Below are 21,962 nucleotides of genomic sequence, written 5' to 3'. Positions count from 1 at the left end.
GCTCGTTAGCCCTGTAAGGCCATCCATCTAAGAGAAGGTCACTCTATACAAACCTACGTCCTGAGGACCTCGCTGCCACCGTCCAAGCTTACTCGGCCCCGGCAGATGAACCTCAGGATTAAAGGGTGGGCTCAGCTCAGCGCACACTGTGTCTCACCTAAAAAATCCACTGCGCAGGCTCGAAGGGTAAAGACCCTTCCCAAATCTTCGTTCGCGAAGACTGGCCATACAGGACAGGACACTTTATACATAGGAAATACAGACTTTGAAATATTTTAAGGTGACAAAAATGTTTATAAAATCTCTGTTATTTTAGTTCTGGCAGTAAATTAACTCAAGTGCTTCTTTAATCTAAAGCTACAATTATTACATCCATGCCTTCTTCCAAGTGCTTAGAATGAAGATGCAACATGAAAGTACAAATATATAAGAATCAAGTACTGAATCTATATTCTTTCTTACTACATACAAAAGTGTTTTCCATTGCATTGTCACCTGAATTCTTATACTGGGAGCTTTGGAAGAAAATCTTGATAGGAAGTAAATGACAGTGTAAGGATTTTTGTTCATTGAAATTACATCCACTGCCCTTTTTTATAATACTGTGATCCTTTTGGTTATTTCATTGCATCTATAGAGATAGTGTTAATTGCACATTTTCAACGGAAAGCCTAAAGTATTCTTTACAACACTGATGGGGTTTTGCTTAAATCTGGAAGACTCTTCTTTAGAAGCTTGACATTAGTAGCATATTTGGTCATGAAGTGTTATCTCACTTTTCCAGAAGTCCAGATGTTGTAAACTCTGACATAACTTAAAGTTAGATTGCAAACTGGAAATGGAAAGAAGAGTGACCAAGAGAAATCTAAGTGATAAGAATGAATAAATTATAGCAAATTTATAAAAAGAGGAAGGAAAGAATCACTGGTCAGTAGATGTGTTAATTGGCACTGAAATATAAGAGCATAAGGCTAGAAAGAAGGAAAACCTGATTTTGAAAGTGAACAACGTAGTTTATATCACTCTTCCGGTGGGAATATGAGTTGTAGGGCAAAAACCAGAGCATGACACAGGTAAAGATGGCCATATGAATGGAATAGTCCCAGTCGGGAAGAGCTGCTTGGCTGGACTCACATGGGAGCTTTGATAGATGCCTTGTCATCCCTAGGTACAGAAACTGGAGAGGTGGGAGTTGTCCTAAGTTAAGGCTGGCACGTGCTGACTATGTGTGTTACCTGCACCAAAACTAGTCAAATAATGTCATGTGGATGTAGAGTGTCTGGGACTATATGGTGAAAAAGTTACAGTTACCCATGGACTGTCAAAATATTTAAGTATAGACAAGGTTACTCAGGTTACTCAGAGCTGCACAGGAGGCCTGAGGCAAAGTATAGATTTCAGTTTGAGGGCTTCCCAGATTTGTTGGCTACAGAAATTATGCTTGTTCTTGGTGCAAAATGTACAGTCTGCTGTTCTCCTACAGTTCTTCTATTCTTTCTCCTACATTCTAAAATATCCGAAGAATGGTACATGACTATATTTAGCTGGATGATTATACCAAAATGGAGAGCTAAGAATTTTTGTTTTTTGATGAGACAAAGTCAAGTTTGTAAAATGAGAATTTTCACACAAATACTTTGGTTGGAAAAATAAAAATAAAATAATTTAATTGGAACAAGTGTAGCTATTCTTCCCAACAAGTAAAGTCATATGAAAATGACCCTGTCACTGTTAAACTTGCAGTATTCTTGATATCTGAAAAAGCTCAAGTTAAATGTTTAAAGGCAGCTTCTTTTTAATGATTAGCACAGAGAAGAAAACAAGATTCTAAGTTTATTATCCTGCCCTCCTGTGAACGTGCAGAAGAAGCCAACAGCCATTCAGCTTTACCTTATTGTTTGTTAGTAGTTGAGTGCCAGAATAATTACTCTTTGTAGCCAGCATTCTTCTGGGCCCACACAGACCTACTCAGAAAATAGCTCATTAAAAGGACCTCTGAAAATCCTTGCTGAGAAGGGGAAAATAGGACCTCTTCTTCAGTTCTATCACAGACATTTATTTGCTGATTTTTTAATGTTCATTTTTTATTTATCTTCCAACTGTGCTTCACATACTACAGACAACAGTCTGGAGAAAGAGTCATCTGAATTATCAGCCCACTGAGTTTTATTAGCAGAGGAGAGGTAAGAATGCTTGTAGACGGGCTTGTATTGATTATTCATTAAATCACTTGCACAGATGACTGTAAAGGGTGGTACAGCTTCTGATGGGAAGCCTATTACTGATAATATGGGATGAAATAATCCATTTCTTAGTGATTAAACTACTAACTGCCTTCTCTTACATATGGTTTGTTCAAAAGCTTAAAATTTAGCATCTGATATTTCTAAAATACTCTGTGTATCCCTAATTACCATCAATGAGAACTCCATTCTTTTCTTTATGGAAAAGAGCTGAATAACATAGGTTAGCTGGTATCATAAGACTTGCACTGCTATCTACTGGGATGGCAGAGAAAAAATGAGAGCAGATTAACTAGAAGTCCTCAGTTTGGTCATATACGAGTGGATAAAGACTAAGGTTTTAATTTGCCTGTCCTGAAATCTGTGGCAGCATAGCTTTTCTTTTTTCAAAATACCCTTTTCTGGTTGATAGAAAAACCTGACAAATCCAGAGGCCAGATGGCTTTTTGAGTCCTGAAAATCATATTTGAGAGTATGTCAGGATCACTTAGGGAAATAAGTCCAAAATGTGAAAGATATGTTATTATCTGTCATTGGTATGTGGGTGGCAGTTATATGGCCTTTGAAAATTTAAGCTGTACAGCTCTACGTGTTTCTTTATATCCTTTGGATCCCTGCTCCAAAGATATAGTTCCTTAGCAAGACAAGTGCTCAGACAAAAGATATAGCAATTTGTGAAAGGAGGTATCTATTGAAAATGTAATTCTTCAGAGATTTAAATTAAGTAAAACTTTTTAGGATAATAATAATAGAAAGGTCAAACCACAGAAGAGTAATTGATAGAATCAGTGCTGCCAAAAGCAAATCACATCAACCTTTCCTTTCACCTTGCCAGATCAATTATTTCTATATGAAAAGTTACTTTACTATTAAACCAAACTTGTCCAAAACATTCTAACTCTCAAAACCCCTTAATTTTTACAGTTTTCCAAATAAAAATATTTGAAATAAACTAAACTGGAAAAGCTATAAAAAAGTTAAATGTACTTTTAACATTGTTTAGCTAAGCATATACGGAAGTAATAAAAGAGGAAAATAAGAGGAAAAGGAAACTTTTAGGGAAGAACGAACAGTCAAAATGAGGAGACAACTGTCAGTGGAGACATATAGTACCTGCAGGACATGGGTGAGCATCTCCCTGTGTTTTGGTGTTTGGATGAGAGCAGGTGGAGCTGGTTGGTTTTATCAGGGGCAGGAGGTAAAATGACAGGAGCTGTTAACCTAGGGCATGGGAATGGGCATATTCAAGTTACATGGAGGTATCTGAAGTCTCTCGGTGGGGAGTGTTTGAAACTGTCTTGTATCCTCTCCTGGAGTCAGTTTTCTTTGCTGAAAGTGCTGGAGGTGAGAGTGAATTTGAGTCTGAACCTGTGATCCTCTGGGTTTGAGGAGAATTTTTTTAGAATAAGTGCTACAATACCAGGTGACCCTGGTACAAAGGGTTGTTCATTTCTTGCTGTCAGATTTGGATGACAGGGGTGTTCACACTCTGTGTTCAATTGTTTTGGATAGAGTTACACCTGGGGAAATACAGAGAAAATGTTGTTGTGAAAAAAATGCTGTTGTGCTCACCAAAATAGTGTTAAAGTGCTCTTGCTAACAGCAGGTGAAACACTGAGAGTCCTGACATCCAGCATATCCTCGTGAGAATCCATGAGGGATTTCATACACAGCTGTTAACCTGGAAATGTTTAAAATGCCTCATTGCTGAAGTGAGGCAGTACCAATCCACCTGCAGTTGTGTCTAAACAAAGCAGTAAGGTATTCTTCAAAAATGAGCAGAAATATTGCACAGGTGGGAAATGCTCAGTCTCATCTACATCCAGATCACTACCAAGCCTCAAGGGTGTGGTGGAAGACAAAATACCTTGTGCAACTTATGCATGCTTGAGAAACACAGAGATACAAAAATTTGTAGTTACTTTAATTGAAATATTAGCAGTCTAATCACAGAGTTATAAGGTTTTTAATTCCCTTTTCCCTGACAGGGGGACAGGTCAGAGGAGGCACTCATCACAACAAACATTTATCGGTACACTTTTTACTTGCCAAGAGATTTTTATTAATAGAATGAGGCTGTTCTTATTAACAGCAGATAATTATTCGCAGGGTGCGTTTGGTTACTCAAGCAGGTTTCATGTGCGCTCATGCATTAGCTCACAGCTACACAGCTGGAGCCACAGCTGACAGGGCAGCCCTTTGTATAGAAGCAGAATGTTCTACTAATATGCCTTTGGCTTCTAGGTGAGTGGTCTATATATGTAATCCTGCAGTCTTTTTCTGTGTATAGCAGATACAGCCTTCTTGGATGAGGTTCAAATTGTTTGTTGCAGATACCAGTGTTGTCCTGGTGGTCTTGGGGCGATCGAGCTGACTCTTGGTATTCTGAATTTATAATTTCTTGTGTATTCAACTGGACCACTAATCTACTGAGTTTGCCCATTTGGAAAAGATTTTCGTGTACTACTTCTCATACTTACCCTTTCTTCAATTTGTTTTGTCTTAGCACCTTCTCATTGTACTGGTCACACAAATGCACACAAACTCTCATATATATGGGGCTTGTATGATGATGCAGTCCAGCTACAGTGATATTCATACTTAAAGTCTAAATACTCTTATTATTACAGCTCATTCTCCATGATCATACAGTTAAAACCAACCTAGACAGACTTTCTCATTTCTACCACTTCTTTTGTTTTCTGTGCATTGTTATGGACACTGCCAGCATCTCCAGTTGTTTGCGAGGAGGTGCACGATGTTGATGGTGGGGCTTACTGTGCACTTTGAGCCCACTTGAAGTAACTTTTCTATCTTTGCTTACAGTTTACTTGTTCCTTCTTTACTGGCCAGCAAAATCTATATCCGAATTCTATGATCTTTGAAATGTTTTACATACGCTGGATACTGGTTCTTTGCTTCCTCTGTTGTCCTTAATACCAGGACACAGGTTTGCATTCCTGTAATGAGTAATAACTGATTATTAATGATCTGTGCTTGTAGCCATAGGATGCCATACTTGCACTTTCAAGGCTTCTGCTATTATCTTGTGCTTGTACTTCTGGAAGCATCTTTTAAAATCCCCTGTTTTTCTTCAACAGCCTTCAAGCTACGCTAACATGACTTGTTTTATTTATTATTTATTTCCTTTTTCTGGAGTCAATAGTTCGTTCATTGTACAAAATTAATGGTCTTTTAGAAGACACATGCAGGGATATATATAGGCACAGATGTGATTCTGGGCACCATCTGCTTCTGAAATATATTGCTTGCAACAGCATTACTGTTGTGTTACCAAACTTGTTCTGCAACACATTTTTTTAAAGGGAAGCTGCTGAGGTGCTCATCTGTGTTGGCAGTGCCACATGGGCTTGATTCTCCTGTGGTGGTGAGGGCAGGACTGCCAGTGCTCAGTGGTGTGGTGGCAGAACCTCACCACGTGTGAGCCTCAGCTCTGTGTGGGGGGAGCTGGTCTGGCAGAAATCCCTCTGGTTCTCAACCACTCAGACATCTCAGGACACCAAAGGGCTAATGGCTGATGTGTGATACTGTAAAACTGAAGTTCTTTGCTAGCATCATCCCACAAGACTGATCTCTCAGCTCTGACAGATGGAAGTAGGGATTTATTTCTACTCCCAGTGCTTGATTTGAAAACTGCACCTATTTATTTATAGACGCAGTATTTGGGAAAAGACAGTGAAGGGAATCGATGAGAATGTGCTTCAAGACTTCCATGAAAATGACAGCAGCATTCTGGGACTCTCTTGCAGGGCTGAAATTGCAAGAAACTCTTACAGGAAAAAGAATAAATTCTAACTTTCAATTTCTTACTGAATAATTGAGATGAAGTTGTTAAAAAATGGGCTGGAAAACTGAGATCTGTTGTGCCTTGCTGCTCTTACACAAATGTGACTAAGCAGTCTGCAGGCTTTTTGTTGGGCAGAAGTATCATGACATTGTATAAGCATATATTATGTATATCAGAGTTTGTAAATGTATTTGTGCATGTGCTAGTATGGATGTTCTACACATGAACTCATAGGTCCTATGACCTTGTAAGGACCCCTGTTTAGGTGCAGATATTTTTATGTATCTACAGGCATTGGACTGATCTAAAGTCACCCACTTCTGACCACTAATGTGTTTGATAAGCAGTCTGTGTGCATGTTAGACAGCACCACTTCTGGGGTTTTTTTTATTTTCTTCTGCAATCAGCCTTCAAACTTCTTCAGTCTACTTTTGTCAGTCCTTGACTGCCTTCTATGCAAGACCAGATGGCAAACTTGGCCACACTACTGCAAAATCAGCATGATTTCTGATTGATCCGCACAAAACATACAGGACAGACAGAAGGAAGTGGTGATTACCTGCTGAGGGAGAAGCTGGAGGCAGTCTGGGTGTGGGACTACCTAGGTGAGGGTTTGTGGGTAGGTGATAGACTATAGCAACTTGGGATGTTACAACAGAGGTGTTTTAGCTTAGAAGATGTTGTTTCTTAGGAGGTTTAGAAGACTGGAGCAAATAAGGTTGTTAGTGATCCTAAAACAGGATTTAAAGACCTAGGTCACTTTAGGGTCTGTTTTATGGCCATTTACTCAAGCTGCATTCATTTAAATCAGTTAAGCATAACAGGCAAAGTATTTTACTTGGCCTTTGCAAAAGGAGGAAATTAAAGGTTACCTTTACTTACTTTTCATCAAACTTAACTGCATATGTGTAGAGCGGTATGAAAGGGCTATTACAGTTGTATAGAGTCTGCTGGGCTGAAGAGCTAGTTAAAATCATGTTTAAAAAGAAACACTTCATCTGAACGAGCTCTTGCATTTTGAATAATAGATTACAATTTTATGCTATTATTCATTTGCCCTTTCTAGTGCTTTACACACATTAATTTTCAAAAGATATTTGTCTGCATTTTAGTGTGTGCTGCTGTACTGAAAGAAGAAAAAACTGTTTTACTGAAGGTGATACAATGGGCACATCACAGGGCTTGGGGAAGCTCTGACCACAGCTGTCATTTGGAACTTTGGCACAAACTTCAACTTGACTGTAATTTCATCCTGGACTTTCAAAGCGGATTTAGCTTTTTCCCCCAAAGTTTCACAGACAGAAAGCTGGTGTTCAGATGATCATCTGCTTCTGTTTGTAAAAGGTTTTAGATGAGCCAGAGCTCATATTACACAATAAACAGCTAATCCATATTAGATTACTGTGATAGCTATAATAAGTCAGGATATGAAGACAGGCTGAAAATTCTTACATCTCATTAGCTGATAATTCCATCTGCAGTAGACTAGACTTTTTCTCTGTATAAGGAGGAGACAATGTCTTTGTGGTTTGACTTTAGTCTGAACACAGAAAAGGAGTTTAAGGAGAGGTTACAGAACCCAGGCCGTGTTTTTGATGGCCTCTCTCCCTGGCTGGGTGAATGGCATTAGCTGTGCTCTTGTCAGTGTTAGAGCTATATTTATCACTCAGGGATTGTGGGCATGTGAATCTGGGCTCTGAGCATAACAGTGCTTCAGTCAGCATGCCTCTATGTCATGATATACACTTACTGTTTTGCAATTATTTATGGATATGTTTCCTTTTCTGGCCTTTAAACAAATAAATATCTTCAAAAGGAAATACTTGATGATCAAGAGTGAGGGTTTCTCAGGGTGTTGTTTTATTTTTGTAATTACTTACATGAGCAAATCAGTGGAAGAAGTGGTAATGTGAACCAGTGTATTCTTTTACTTTAGCTATCTGTATTCCAGAAGGAAATCCTAAAAAGCAATGGGACCTCAATTTAAATTATAAAATAGGCAGTATGCTGAATGCATATAGAGCATATTAAATGGAAGCCTTGGTTTGTGTTCATAAGGTAACCAAGACATTAAAAATGTGCTCTACAAGTAAGGACTGTAGAAGCTGTGGTAATGAAAACAATAATTAATATAATTTAAGTTGCTATCCCTAGGGCAATTGCAAATTGATGGTATAAATTATGCAACAAACCTGTTTGTAAACTGATGACATAGGAACTCACAGAAGTCATCTAGAATAAATTTTTTCTTTTGAAGCTATTTGGCAATGCATTATGCAGCAGCCAATAGCCTCTGATGGATATTCAATGGTTATTTATATTCAACTTTATAATTTATGTTCTTCAAAGAACTAAATAACATGAATGCTGCAATTAGAAACAATCAATTATTTCATTGTGCATAAAGTTGATTATGCAATATAAAACAGAATTGCTTGGTATTGACTTCAATAGATTGAAGCCAATTCCTTCAATTGACTTCAGGATTTGATATTTTTCTGTCCTTGTAATTACATTGATTCAAGTGAATTCCAGCAGCAGAGAATGTATGGCATTGAATTCCTTTTGCTGTTACTACTGATTATGGAGGAAAGATGATATGAAGTCTCATATATGATTATATGTATTTGAATTTTGAGCTTGTCTCACTCTTGTTTACTTCTACATGTCAGAGTGCTATTAATAGATGTAATTAAATGCTTGAATTCCAACCTGTTCATTTCCTTCAGTTCTTCAAGGATAGAAACATCAGCCAGAGAGAGAGAGAATAAATGAGATGAGCATATGAAAAAAGGTGCAAAAATCCTTTTTGTACCTTAAAAAAAAAGTAATATGTAACAGTTCCTTCTGCTTCACATTGTTCAATTAAAATTTAAAATTTAAAAGTATTTTTCTTATTTTTTTAAATCTATAAAATGAAAATAACTACTTAAAAATATTTTTAAGTGAGAATTATTTCTCTTTTGTTTCCCCCAGTGGAAATGTTTGTATTTTCTGGCTACTCTTGTGATACTTGATTGTTGGCTAGGTTTCTGTGATGCAGCCTAGATTGCATGACCAGTTTTACCTGCTGGAAGTTTCTGTTTCTTGCTTGCTATGAGTGAAACTAAGAGGAGTGCATTCCTATCACTGCCTCACGCAGTATCTGGCAACTTAAATCTTTCTGAAATGCAGTAATTCTATTTGCTCATATATGCTTTCTGAACTCTAGGAAAATAATATACACTAGGAGATTATAAATAATGCTATGCTTTCATGGCATCTTCCAACTGAAAAAATTCTTGCTTGCCTGTCTTTTTGTTTTCCTATCTTAGTTTTAGCTTGTGAGCAATTTTGGTGATTATTTCCATAGTGTCTTTAGGCCAAACACAGCAAGGTTTTCTTTGTGTGTTCTTTAATTTTTATACCAAAGCAATAAAAGTGGAAGTGCGGGGTAAGACACAGGACAGAATTAGGTGCTAGCAAGATCTCCCTGTTACTATGCAACAGCCTGGAGCCTATAGATTGACTTTTTGTTTGTGTTTCCTCATTACAAACATGCACATGAAATACTGAGAGTTTAACACTGTTAGCATATTTGATTGTAATTTTCTATAAATCTGTTTGTGTTTGGGCTTGCTATTTGCACACTCTTCCTTTTTGTTTTATAAGGAATATTTTACACTCTGACACAAGAATACCCACTGATACAGAACAGCTGCTGTTGAGTGTCAAAACAAGAGCACGACAAGAGGGTGAGGTAGAGGGGAAAAGTATTAGTAAAGGCAACTGAGGTACCAGAGTCACCAGCTGCATTTCCTAATTAAAGACAGAAGATGAAAGCACAGCTACGGAAATGTAGGAAAGCAAAGGCCATCTCTGGTTGGTTTTGATGTAGACCCAGGTACTGTGTAAGAGTGTCAATCAGATCAGCTGTGCAGAAATCGCTAGTGCTAATGTGATGAGTGCTTCTGCCTGTGTGCAGGTAATCCTACTTGAAGACACCTTTAGATACAGCAGGTGCTTGCATCCCTGGCTGTATTGTGGGGACTGGCAGCTGATCACTAGTGAGCACACTCTTGATTACTGATGTTACTCTGACTTTTATCAGGAGAGAGGACTAAGTGCTTAATGTGCTGGCTAATAATATTTAAAATTTGTGTTGCTGTTTTATCAAAAGCAATGATCAGATTCAGGTACCTTGGCTGCTGAGAGAATGACAGACCTACATTTCTCCTTCACATAAAATGACACCCTGAGCTTCTGCCATGTTGGAGCATTTAGCAGTCACTTTTTTGCAACTGATTCAGGCCATGCATCATATACGTCAGTGCTTAGTCACTTGTGTGAAATGGAGGGGTAGAGAAAAATAGGAGACCACCTGCACACCTGGATGTGTCTGAGAGAGCAGAGCTGTAGAGAAAAGAACACTTGATAGCATTTCTACAAATAACATGACTCTGTTTTGCTCGAGCACTCCAGGAGGCAGTTGTGGAAGTAACTTATATTCACTTATAGTTTTTTAAAACTGGAAATCTGTGCCTATCATTTTTCATGTTCCAGCCATGAGAAGATCAAGTATTATAAACCATAATTCCACTCTGATCCATAACTGTTGTTTACTTAGAGATGTAAATTACAAAGAAGCATAATGAAAGTCATAGCTCTCCAATTTATTTCACTTTAAACAAGCAAGCAAAAAAAAAAGAACCAAAGCAATAATCTTGTTTTCCTGTATCATTCAATACAATTTGAGCCTCTGCATACTGGAGTTTATTGAAAAGATGATTAACTGCCATAACTTTTAAATCAGATGATAAAGCAAAGGAAAATCAATATACTCCGTAGTTTGGAATCAGAAAGGAGGATTTTTTACAACAAGTACTGGGAAAGTCAGCATGTCAGGTTCAATGGTTTGGGATGTGCTTCCCTCCTTTTACCTTGATGAGACAGCTCCCCTTCTTTATATCTGGCAAAGCAACTGAGAGTTGTAACACGGTGTGGACTTTGTTTCCCCGTCTTGTATCTCCTGTGAAGAAGATGGGAGGGATGAGAGAGCATTGTGATAAAACTGAACGTTTAGGTGAAATTGCCTTCTCTTAGTCTCTCCTGTCTTTGGTGCTTTCAGGCCCTATGTACTCGGACCTAGAGAGAAGGCAAGATGGGGAGGGAGGAATAAGCAGCAAGACACAAAGTTAGTTGGTATATGTGGCTGAATGGCCCATAGAAAATGGGAGAAGATACATGAATTAGAATTCATCCCAGATATTGTTCAGAATTAGCTGCATTTGCATTAGAAAATGTGAACATGTTTTGCTTTCTTTATGCAAAGGTTTTCCCAATTTGCTTTAAGTTGTAAGTTTACCGCCCAGATACGCTGGTATAATTAAATTGTTGTTCTACTGAAGTGGAGTTAAATAAAGATAAAATCAACCTTGAAATGAATTGAATATAGTTTTCTGACTCTTTTATGGAAAATTGAAAGAAAAACAAAAATGTTCTCCTGTCTGCTGTACCACACCACTAGAATATATAGGATGTTGATGGGTATAATCAAGGCAGTATTTTGTCTGTTAAAGAAGAACTGAATAAACAATGACCCAAAAAAACCAAAGCAAAACCAAACAATGACCATTATAGTTAATAATAAGCATGCAAGTGATACAGATTAATTATTTCATGTATTTCAATTCTGACAAAAATCATCTTTATTTGGATAAAAAGGTTGAACTAATTATGTGTTTTGTAGGTCATTTCTCAAGAACCTGGAACCAAACCATTGACTTTCACATTTGTGCCATCCATTGGACGACTTCCAACTCATTTTGAGGTTGTGGATATCTCTGAGTTCCTTGTGACAATTCCAGAGGAACCAACAGATCTGAGCAATCAAGAAATTTTAAATAAGGTAGATTTTTGTTTGCAATAATTTTCCCACTCTTTCAAAAGATAGAGAAAAATTTATTTTAAGCGTCACTGAACTGAAGCTCTTTCCCTTGAATGGTTTCTTGGCTTGTGCTTGGTTTTAATTACCAAGATGTAGAATCATTGTGCAAGAGAAGGCCGATGTCTGCTCAATAGCTTGTTTTGCCTTTGGCAGAGTTTATATTGGAAGGAAACCTTTGCCCATCTCAATATTGTCCTCTGTCAGTCATGCAAGACTATATTCTTGGCAGATGAGGGGGAATTCCTTCCTGATCTTCAAGGCAGCACGGGTGGTGTGAGAAGGCTGTTATTACACAGGAACTGACCAAGAGTTGCTCACTGGATCCTGGTTTCAGCAAGTGCCAGTGCTGTGGCTTCCTGCAGAGGTGCCAATCCCTTTCATAGCTACGTTGTAATGCATCAAAGTGAAAGTGAGATTTCTATTTGAAAGCTTGTCCCTGTGATTTCCTGCGATGATGAAGCCAGCAGCACAACATTCCTTGTTCTCCTTCCTTTAGTCAACCCACAGTGTTTGTTATTCCTTTCCTGCCTCGCACCACTTAATGGCCTCTTATTTTATTCCATGCTGCTTGAAAGGCTACTGTAACCTTCAGATTAATATTAACTCTTAGAGCAATTTTGCCCTTGAGTAACAGCTCCTTCCCTGGGACATTGCTGGGGCTGCCAGTTCTGGGTGCTCTTCCATGTAATGAACTTTTTACAGGAGTTCACAGCTCTCTGACCTGAACATACTCCAAGATTTTCAGTGTCCTATTTGTCTAAAATGGGGTTAGATCTGGGCAAAGGGTGGATGTATTTGAAGAGACACTCACTGGACTATTATCTTCAGGATGTTTAACACATTATTTACATTTCCAGCCATTCTGTATTGGTTTTTCTGCAAGTAATGCCCTGGGTAAAGCAGAATCAGGTCTTCCTGTCATCCGGGCCCCTGTGTTTCTCAGTAGGCAGAGAATATTTTTCTGGCAGTTGATGCAGTATTGGGGCCTTCACAGTATAGATTAGTACCTTCTCTAAAATGTCTAGAACCTGAATAATATTTTAAGAAATTAACCAACATCAGATAATCAAAATAACACTGTCAAACTCATGCTGGTGATATCCCTCTTTGTGGTCCAATATCTTTTCAAAGAACTGAGCTCCAGGGACTCATGGAGCTACAAGTGAAGTGGAAATTTGTAATTACCGTATTCCTCAAGCAGTATTCAAATATGAGCCCCATCTGGAGGCTTTCTCTTGCAATACACAGCATGTCTATTCATTTGCCTTATTCCTTCTCCAAGGGAAATATGATTTACAATAATTTCAATACCAAATGATTTGATGATGTGTGTGTTGTATGTGCAGTTTGCATTATTCCTTCTCTCATCCAAAGCATGCTTGAGAAGTGACATACTGGATGTGGAAATTGCAGAAAATCCGAAGAACAATTGTGGTCTGTGCTGAGAAGCTTGAACATAGAGTAAAGCTCTCTGACCTCTGAGTCTTTGTCTGCTCTCTTTGGAGAATGTCCTCTCTTAAGGGCCTTTGTTTCTTCATTAATATGTATAGGTTTTGTCCCAGATTTGTCTGTCAGACTCCTCTGAGGAGCATTGTCTGCTTCTGTGGATCCAGCAGTCGGGATGCCTTCCCATCATGTCTGGTGTAGTCTGGTCTGACAGCTCATTCGGCTTGACTGCACCCTTCTTCTTAGTTCCCGGGGCAGCCCTGGTCTTAGGCCATTCCTGTGCTTTCTAAAAGGAGTCCCTTGTTGCTCTGTGAGTTTCTGGGAAGGCAGAACCTGCAGCATGGGCTGGGGGGCTGGAAGCAGGGGGCTCCCTGGGGTGGGGGTTTCTGCTGGGCGCTCATGCCCAAATTTTTCATTTGCCCTCTGCACTTTTGGTAGCACAGAGCCAGCCACCCCGAAAGCCTAACTTCACATTTTGGAGAACACAAATAAAATACAGTTAATTGGGATCTTTCTCCTTGTATCTTTTGCAGTCTAACACAGTCTCCCATGATCTGGCCTTAAAGAGTGGGGCCAGACAAGCCTGTGTGTCCACTGTCTGTGCAGACAACACGCAAACGGCTTTCCAGTCCCTGAGGTGTAATTCAAGCAAAGGAGAAATGCAGGAGAATGACCTTTTTAAGGCTGAATTCATCCTGATTACGGACTCCGGTGATGAAGATGAAGTAACTGCTGCCTCGAACAATGTTCATCGGCCTTCCAATGGCTATGGTCCCATCAGTGCTCAGCTGCTGACCACATCCCATGTTTCCTCTGGCACCGGGGCAGGGAAACCTCCTGGCGATGGGCACCTTCCAGGTGCTGTGCTTTCCCACAGTACTACTGATCCACAAAAACATCAGGTAACCTGTTCTTTAGACTCTAGAGATAACCTTTACTTTCTAAAGCTTTCAGGACATGGATACTGAGCCAGCTTGTAAAGCAGCTTCATCAATTTATTCTTTAATTAACATTTTTGTTGGCCATTTCTGTAACACTTGGACTTTAAGGAGTTGGCCCAACACTTCTGACTTGCTTCCTCTCCATATGATTCTCTGTATGTGTGGAGCAGTAATGAAGAGCTATTCTTTCCTTTCAGAGCAGCTTATCATGACAGCAAGTTAATCAGAAGGTGTTAGATTCCTAGCTAGTCTAAATTGGCTAAGGTCGTTGAAATCAATGGAGCCTTAAGATCATTTGAATTATTAGCATTAGACTTTCCAGACCCAGATTTTTTTTTCTCAGCACTCACTGCAGCCCTTTCTACAAGAGAAAGAGGCTGTAAAAAATTCTATTATTCTGATTGTTAGTTAACACTGACTTTGCACAGGTGTAAAGAACTAATGAAGATAAAAGATCCATTTTATGTTGATCTTTATAGGTTGCATTTAATGATTTATTAAATTTTAAATTCTCCCTGGGACATTTCAAAAAAGACTCTTTGAAACATTGCATTTACAAAATTCATCAGTTCAATCTACCACGTGAAAAGTTAATATCTCCCATCTTGGAAAAAGCACTGATAGTATTGAGGGGTGTATATACATTGTAAAATTCCACCTTTAGCAAAATAGCAACATCCTTCTCACATGGAATAAATTCAGACATTTCCTTTGACCCCAACAGGGCTTCCATGAGTTGAAAATGCAATTCTTCATCAATTATTTAAAAACAAAAGTTAAACATGGCTACTTTGTTTATGAAAATAAATAATATTTCCTATCTTGTGTTGAAATGTTTTTGCCATTCATTTTTTCATCAAATTCAGTGTCAATTTTTGATAGAGGAAATTGTGACTAAGAAGTCCCCTCTGGGATTTTTTGCTTTTTTGGGATTCACAGCATTATGAAATGTTCATTTCTTCCTAGAAACTCCCAGTGAAATCAGTGAGAATTTCACCTGAGGTAGGTATAAAGGCATACATAGAGGAAGCAGCCTGTAAAAGAATACTTGTCCTAGGCACATACAATTTTACTTCAGCAATGTTCAGCATGCAGATTCTGTCAGGCTTACTTGAGTGTTTTTTTGAAAAGCTATTACAGAAATTGGGTGGATTTTGGAATACTCTACAGAAAAATTCATATGCTGTATCTTTCTTATGCTTGATGACTTGACAAGTAAACAGGGATTTGGCTGGTTACGTAAAAAAATATACAGATGTGCACAAAACAAGAAATTAAGCCTAACATTGCTAACTGTTCACCTGAACATGAAGAGAGGTAGTATGTAATATGGGTAATTGCACATCTCATCATTGTTCTTAAGTCACAAGTTTTCAAGACTGTAAGTACTTCCTCAGTCTTCATTATCTAAGTATCTCCAGCCATCTTTATGGCTTCATAAGAAAAATATGTTTTTACTAGACTACCTTTCACTGTTGTTCTGATTCTAAGGTGTTTCCTTAGGCATCACTCTTTCTAGTTTGATATTGCATGAAATATCATTAGTTCTGAAATGCAGGAAAAATATGAAAAGATTAAATGGGTGCATTGTTTCTCTGTTGGTACATTTCCTTTCTACAGAGGATTCCATGTATGGGCTGCCTTGTCAGTTATTGGATTATATGGGCAGTATCATGTCCCACTTAAGAGTTATTACATATAACATCATGTTAATTTAAAAGCATGATTAGACTATGAGTTTCTCGTCAGATGTGAAAAAAGCAAGGACCACTTTTGGGGACCATTGTGTTGCAGAAGAGATCACTCTAACTGAACCAGAGGGCTCCTACAGCTTCATTCATTTCTGACTTTGTTTAAATGAAAGAAAAAAAGAAAAACACTGACAAAATTGGAAGACACTATTGTTCTTTGAGACATAAATATTCTGACTGATATTGGAAACTGCCACACTATATTCAAAGTTTGAAAGAGGAATCCATTCTTCTGGTCATATTTGGAATTTTTGGTGATAGTTTACTGTTTGTATGTTGTGTTGGGTTTTTTTTTGCCTTTTCTTTTTTATGTTAAAGAATGTTTAGCCATGCAAGACAGAATCAGACTGACTCCTGCCCTTAGAATTTTACCCTTTGAGTTGGGCAGGATGTCTGCCTCCCTGAATGCCAGGGCACAAGTCCAGCTAGGAGAAATTTTTTGACTCGCTGTGGGGATCAATAACCAGTAGGATTTTTAGCTAGTAAAAGTTACTTGGCATTCCTCTGTCCAGTGAGTGCCATCTGACTTGGCTTTTCCAGAAAAATAAGTCAAGAGTCCCTACAAACTCCTGACATCACCAGGACAATGAACCTTCCATGTTGGGAGAAACTGGACTGTTCTAAATGGCATCTATCTTAATTGGGTCTCAGTTCACAGTCTGTTTTACTGTGTTGTCTCCAGAGAGTTTGTCAAGTTTTCCACAGTGTCCAGTGCTTCCTTCTGACTTTCTGGTTTTCAGATTGCAGGCTTTGTAGGTAATTTACTTTTATTGTTTCCTATCTATAATCAAATTCTACTGAAATCAAAGCATGGTTAACTCACCCAGGACCAGGTTTACATCAAAACCATATCTTCTCTCGTATGTGACTTTTGCCTTTGGGGCTCTCAGTGTGCTTCACTCTTTCCTTTTTCCTGTTTGACCAGCACACCTTTCACAGTCTTGCTGGTATAAGTAACCACAGCTTTAGTGTCCTTCCAAAACAATGTGACCTCACCAAACAGACCACCAGAAAGCTCAGTTCTACCATTTCAAATATGCTGAAGGTCTCATGGGCAAGGCTCAGTACTAATATTATGACCGCTTTGATAATTCTGGAATTACTGTCTATGAGGCATCAAGATCCTTTTCAAGTGCCTTGGTCCCTTTCAGCTACGGTAACCTTGGCACTTATTTCAACTTTCCTCATATACTTTTGGGAAATGTATATCTGAGGTGTTACTGAGAGGACAAAAAGGTTTGCAGTTGAGTCACAGATCAAAGCAACACAAATCTAGTTTTGTCGCTGACTTCCTCTGCACTAATCCAATACAATTAGAGGAGGGTTTTAAACCAGTAGAGAAACTGAACAGAAAAACAAAGGGAAAAAAATTCCAGTGATTGAGGGAAATTATTATATCTCACCAACTAGCACTGGTGAGGCTGCAACTGTAAAATAATACTCAGCTTGGTGGCCAGCAACTCCCAAATTCAAGAGAGATATGAGGAAGGGAATGGGGTCCAGCACCAAGCTGTAAATGTGTCTGGTGCATATGTGAGCTGAGGCTGAGGGAACTGGCTTTGTTGACTCCCACCAAGAGGCAAGGAGATATCTAGAAACTGCCCACAGCTACTTGAAGGGCAGTTATGGAGAAAACAGAGCCAAACTGTTCTCTGCAGGTGCAGATGAGACATCAGTGGTTGTAAATTGAAGCATGTGAGGTCCTTGATGGACATCACAAGCAACTTCCTCACTGGGAGGTAGTGCAGCACTGACACAGGCTGCCTGGGGGTGCTGGAGCCAGCTCTATTAGGGCTTTAGAGGCTTGGTGAGACACGACCACAAATACCCTGACCCACTGGTGCTGGTGAGGGCCTTGCTTTGAATAGAAGGCTGGACTAGGTGACCTCTAGAAGTTACTTGCAATCTACTTTGATTTATGATTCTTTGGTCCTGTAAATAAGAGGTTGATCATTTATAGATGTGGTTAATACTGTGTTACAATAGAAATTTTTTTTCTGAAGACTTGATTAATGGCTCAATTAGCTCAGCATGTAAATGTTCAATGGTGTTTAAACTGGAAGACTACTGCAAAATGTCTTTATTACACTTGCAGGAGCATAGTGCTACCATGAACATTTTCCTAGCTGCTTATAAATTTTTCTTATTAAATTTTACTATTTAGAAGTCATTGCACATCCTGCTCTTTTATTATGAAGTTTCATATTTGTTGTTCATTTTCTTTTAATCTGTTGTCTTTGTAGGGGAAATTTATCTATTCTATTTTGAAATATAGAGATTTTATACCCGAGTTCTGTTTTGATAGTTGATCAACTTCCAGAAATCATTATTAAATTCAGGAGGCTGCTCCAAATTATCAGATTTATTACCACACTGCTTTTTAAGTTGTTAAATAATTTTATGTTTCATGACATATTTAATAATAATCTTTCATAATGCTTAAGGATTGGTAAATTATCCTCAATTTCCAGTATTTTTACTTCTTCTTAATTAGCAGCTTTTTCAGCAAGAGTCATAATTTCTTAATCAAATGGAATGTATGGTGCAATGATATAATGGATATAAATGTTTACATTCTAATATTAGCCCTGTATACATCCCTTGACTTTCCTTGAAATGGGACACCTTAGCACATGTATAAAACAAGGGGAAGTTAGTGGGATTTTAAAGGCATTCTGATGTTTTGTGTTTATTCCTATAAATCAAAATATTGACTTGGGTTTTTTGAAGTTACCTTATACATAAAGTGTCCTTGGTTTACAAGGCTTGCTATTTATATGGTCTCATTTAGCAGGAAGAGCTCACTCATTTTAAGTTATAAGGGCTAATAGGGTTTTGAAGTGGTGTTTATCCATGTTTAGTGGTTTAGGTGTAGTTTAGCACTTGGAAGCCTCTATGTCTTGTTTTTTTTGTTGAAGCTTCTTCTGGTATGTGCTCTCATTTGAAAATTATTTGATTAGTTCTTTGTGATAAATCAATACTATATTATATATTATGGATGAGACATTTGTATTAAAAAATATAATTCATGCCTGAGCCACAGCCATGCATAAGTTGTGTGTGGAAACTGAATGGTATAATTGTCTTTTATAGAGCTGCATAATCTTCTCAGGGTATCAAACAGTAGTTAAATAGGTGTTCTTATATTTATATCAAGTTTGATGAAATTAGAGCCAATTTCCCTACTTTCAAATTGCTCTGTCAAATGTTAGGTGACAGATTGTAGCCTTTTGGTTTTACAGTTGACTTAACTCACTATTTCATATTGATATGTTTTATTCTATTTTGTATACATCAGTTTTTGATTTCAGCATTATAATAACTTGGAAGATTTTAAAAGAATTTCTTTCTTTAGAAGCATGAAACTGTATGAAGGGTTGATAATATACTTGTATGCTCTAATTAGTTTTGACAAATCCTAATTAGAATAGACTCAAGAAAAAAGGCACTCATGAAAGAGCTTGTTACTGCTTTATTAGTGTATCGAAAGACTGTGGAGAAGGGGATAAGGACTCTTACATGGCTGCAAACTGTCAAATGCACTGCTCTGTGAATGACAGGAAAAAAGAAAACCAAACTGGATGTCTGATTTAAGTAGTTCTGAACAAATTTCTCATTCTGATATCACAGTGCTGCAGAAGGGGTTGTTTACTGAATTAGAAAATAAGCAATTTACTTGAATCCCATTTTCAGAAAGGCTGCTTTCTACTGAATTGGTGAAGTGAGATGGGACACTATTGCAATTTTCTCACTTTCTGTTGTGTTTACACAATGGGAATGACATCACATGATTCTGGACACTCATGGCACAACTCTATTGAGTTTTACCTAAAATGAGAAATACTGTAGCTTTGAACCTTGCTTATGTCAACAAAACTGAGGTCTCATAAAACCAAACTAGCATATAACTTGTCTGCCTCAGTCATTTCCCCTAAAGAGCCTTATCCATCAGGCTATATGTCCAAATTTAAGATAGCTCTGTGCTTTTAATCCACACAGCAGTACTAATGGAAAGCCTATATGCATGACCACAGGACTGAAATGTGGAGTATTTGACAGTTCCACAGGTTCCACCTCATTAACATTTCTGTTTTTCTTTTTTCTCCAGTTAATTTCTACTCTTTCCACCTCTGATCATCTTTCCTCTAAACCACCCGCTGTCCACTTAATTTCTCCAATTAATCAGAAAGTAGCATGTGGTGCCATGGTTAACATGAATCAAGCCTCTTCGCTGGAAGATTCCCATAACAACTGGCAGTCAGCAACTGGGTTTTCTAAGCAAGACTCATCTCTCTACTTTCAGTCTGCTTCCCATAGTTTACATCCCTCCATGTCTAAAATATCCTCTTCTGCATCAAAGAGTTGGTACTCCACTCCTCAATTGTCTGATAAGCTACAAACACCAAGTCTCTATACCCCTGGCTGCGTTTGCAAAATGGGAGACTTCACCACATCCTCTATTCCAGCAAAGAGCTCAAGTCTTTTCCCCAGTCCTCCATGTTCAGCTGAAACACAAGGATCCTCAGCTCAGACTTCATCCCCCTGTTCTTCCAAAAGATTGAATGCTTTATCTCCTCTCCCTGTACATATAACAACACATTCATTGTCTCCTACTCCTAAACCTTTGTCTACACCCTCTCTTTGTGGCTCCTCTTCAACAATATGTAGTATAAATGAGCCTTGCGCACAAATGTCATCTAGAGGAAATTTAGCAAAGTCAGGAGTCAAATCCCCTCTGCCAACCAGACTGACTCTCTTAACTGCTATTTTGAGATCAGGCTCCTCTCAGCGGAGACCACTTTCTCCTGCTTCTTGTCCCACATTTTCTCGTAGCTCCCTCGGTTCGTCAACATTTGCAATAGATCAAAAGTCCAAAACAACTCCCCCAACCCCCAAGAAATCTGTTTCAAGCCCTCCTATATGGCCAGATTTTCCCAGCAGAGAGGATTACTGGCTTTCAGGATGGGCTCAGCATCTGCCTTTTCCCTCTAAGCCTCATCCCACCCCTCGAGCGAGGTCCCTTTCTCCTAAAAAGCACCTTCCAGTTCAAACACTTTCTCCAGACTCTCAGAGTTCTCTGTCATCCCTCGCCTCCTATCACAGAAGATCAGTTGTCTCTCCAGATTTGCAATCTACACTGCCTCCTCCTTGTGCCCCAGCTCCCTCTTCCTTAGCTCCTCCTCCAGAAGGGCTGCAGTATGCTGTCTCCAGATCCCAGGCACCTCAGAAGTCTCAGAGAGTACACACTTACTCACCCATCTTTACCTGCCGGTCATATCCTTTACTTTCTTCTACCAGTCTTAGTGGTGTATTCTCCCCCACCCTAGAAAAACACTCATCTCCTACCCCAAGTCTTTTGCACTCATCTTCTAGATCTCAGTCAGATTCATCCCAAATGTCTGTTCAGGATATGAGTACCTCCTCTCCTACCCCTTCCAGTGTCTCAAAGAGGTGGTCTCTCCCACAGCCTCACTCTACCCCATCAGTTCCACAAATTGGTAATATTAATTCCCACCCACTGCAGTTTAATTCTTCATTGGTGCACGCAAGTTATAGGTCTAATTCCTCCTCTCCAAGACCTGAGCAATCTGCCACCTCACCGGTGCTAAAGTGCAGATCTCCCATCTCAGACAAGTCACCAGGTATACTGCCATCAAGACCCAGAGAGCCGACTTCACCACAGTCTTTTTCCCTGCCTCCTGACCATGAAAACATCAAACCCAAGGTACTCTTGATGCATGCTTATTTTCTAATAGTTCCTTGTCCCTGTAAGAAAAAATCACATCCATGTTGCAGAATGCTAGTAAAATAAATGGGCTGTGGACAAAATGTAGAAAAGGAACAGGT

At 38.7% G+C, this 21,962-nt stretch overlaps 1 protein-coding gene across 2 annotated transcripts in view; it reads left to right on the top strand.

Moving 5' to 3' along the window:
• The window catches only part of MLIP (muscular LMNA interacting protein), a 106,550-nt gene that overhangs the window by 34,766 nt on the left and 49,822 nt on the right, over positions 1-21,962 (top strand). For both annotated transcript variants that reach the window (XM_032683950.1, XM_032683949.1), the window contains exons 2-4: positions 11,780-11,938; positions 13,957-14,325; positions 20,224-21,840. In XM_032683950.1, the coding sequence (XP_032539841.1) occupies positions 11,780-11,938; positions 13,957-14,325; positions 20,224-21,840 (2,145 nt within the window). The remainder of the gene's footprint in view (positions 1-11,779; positions 11,939-13,956; positions 14,326-20,223; positions 21,841-21,962) is intronic.

Source organism: Chiroxiphia lanceolata, chromosome 3 (genome assembly GCF_009829145.1).
Source record: "Chiroxiphia lanceolata isolate bChiLan1 chromosome 3, bChiLan1.pri, whole genome shotgun sequence".
Classification (NCBI taxonomy): Eukaryota; Metazoa; Chordata; class Aves; order Passeriformes; family Pipridae; genus Chiroxiphia; species Chiroxiphia lanceolata.
The sequence above is the reverse complement of the archived record's forward strand: the minus strand, read 5'-3'. Positions and strand labels throughout refer to the sequence as shown.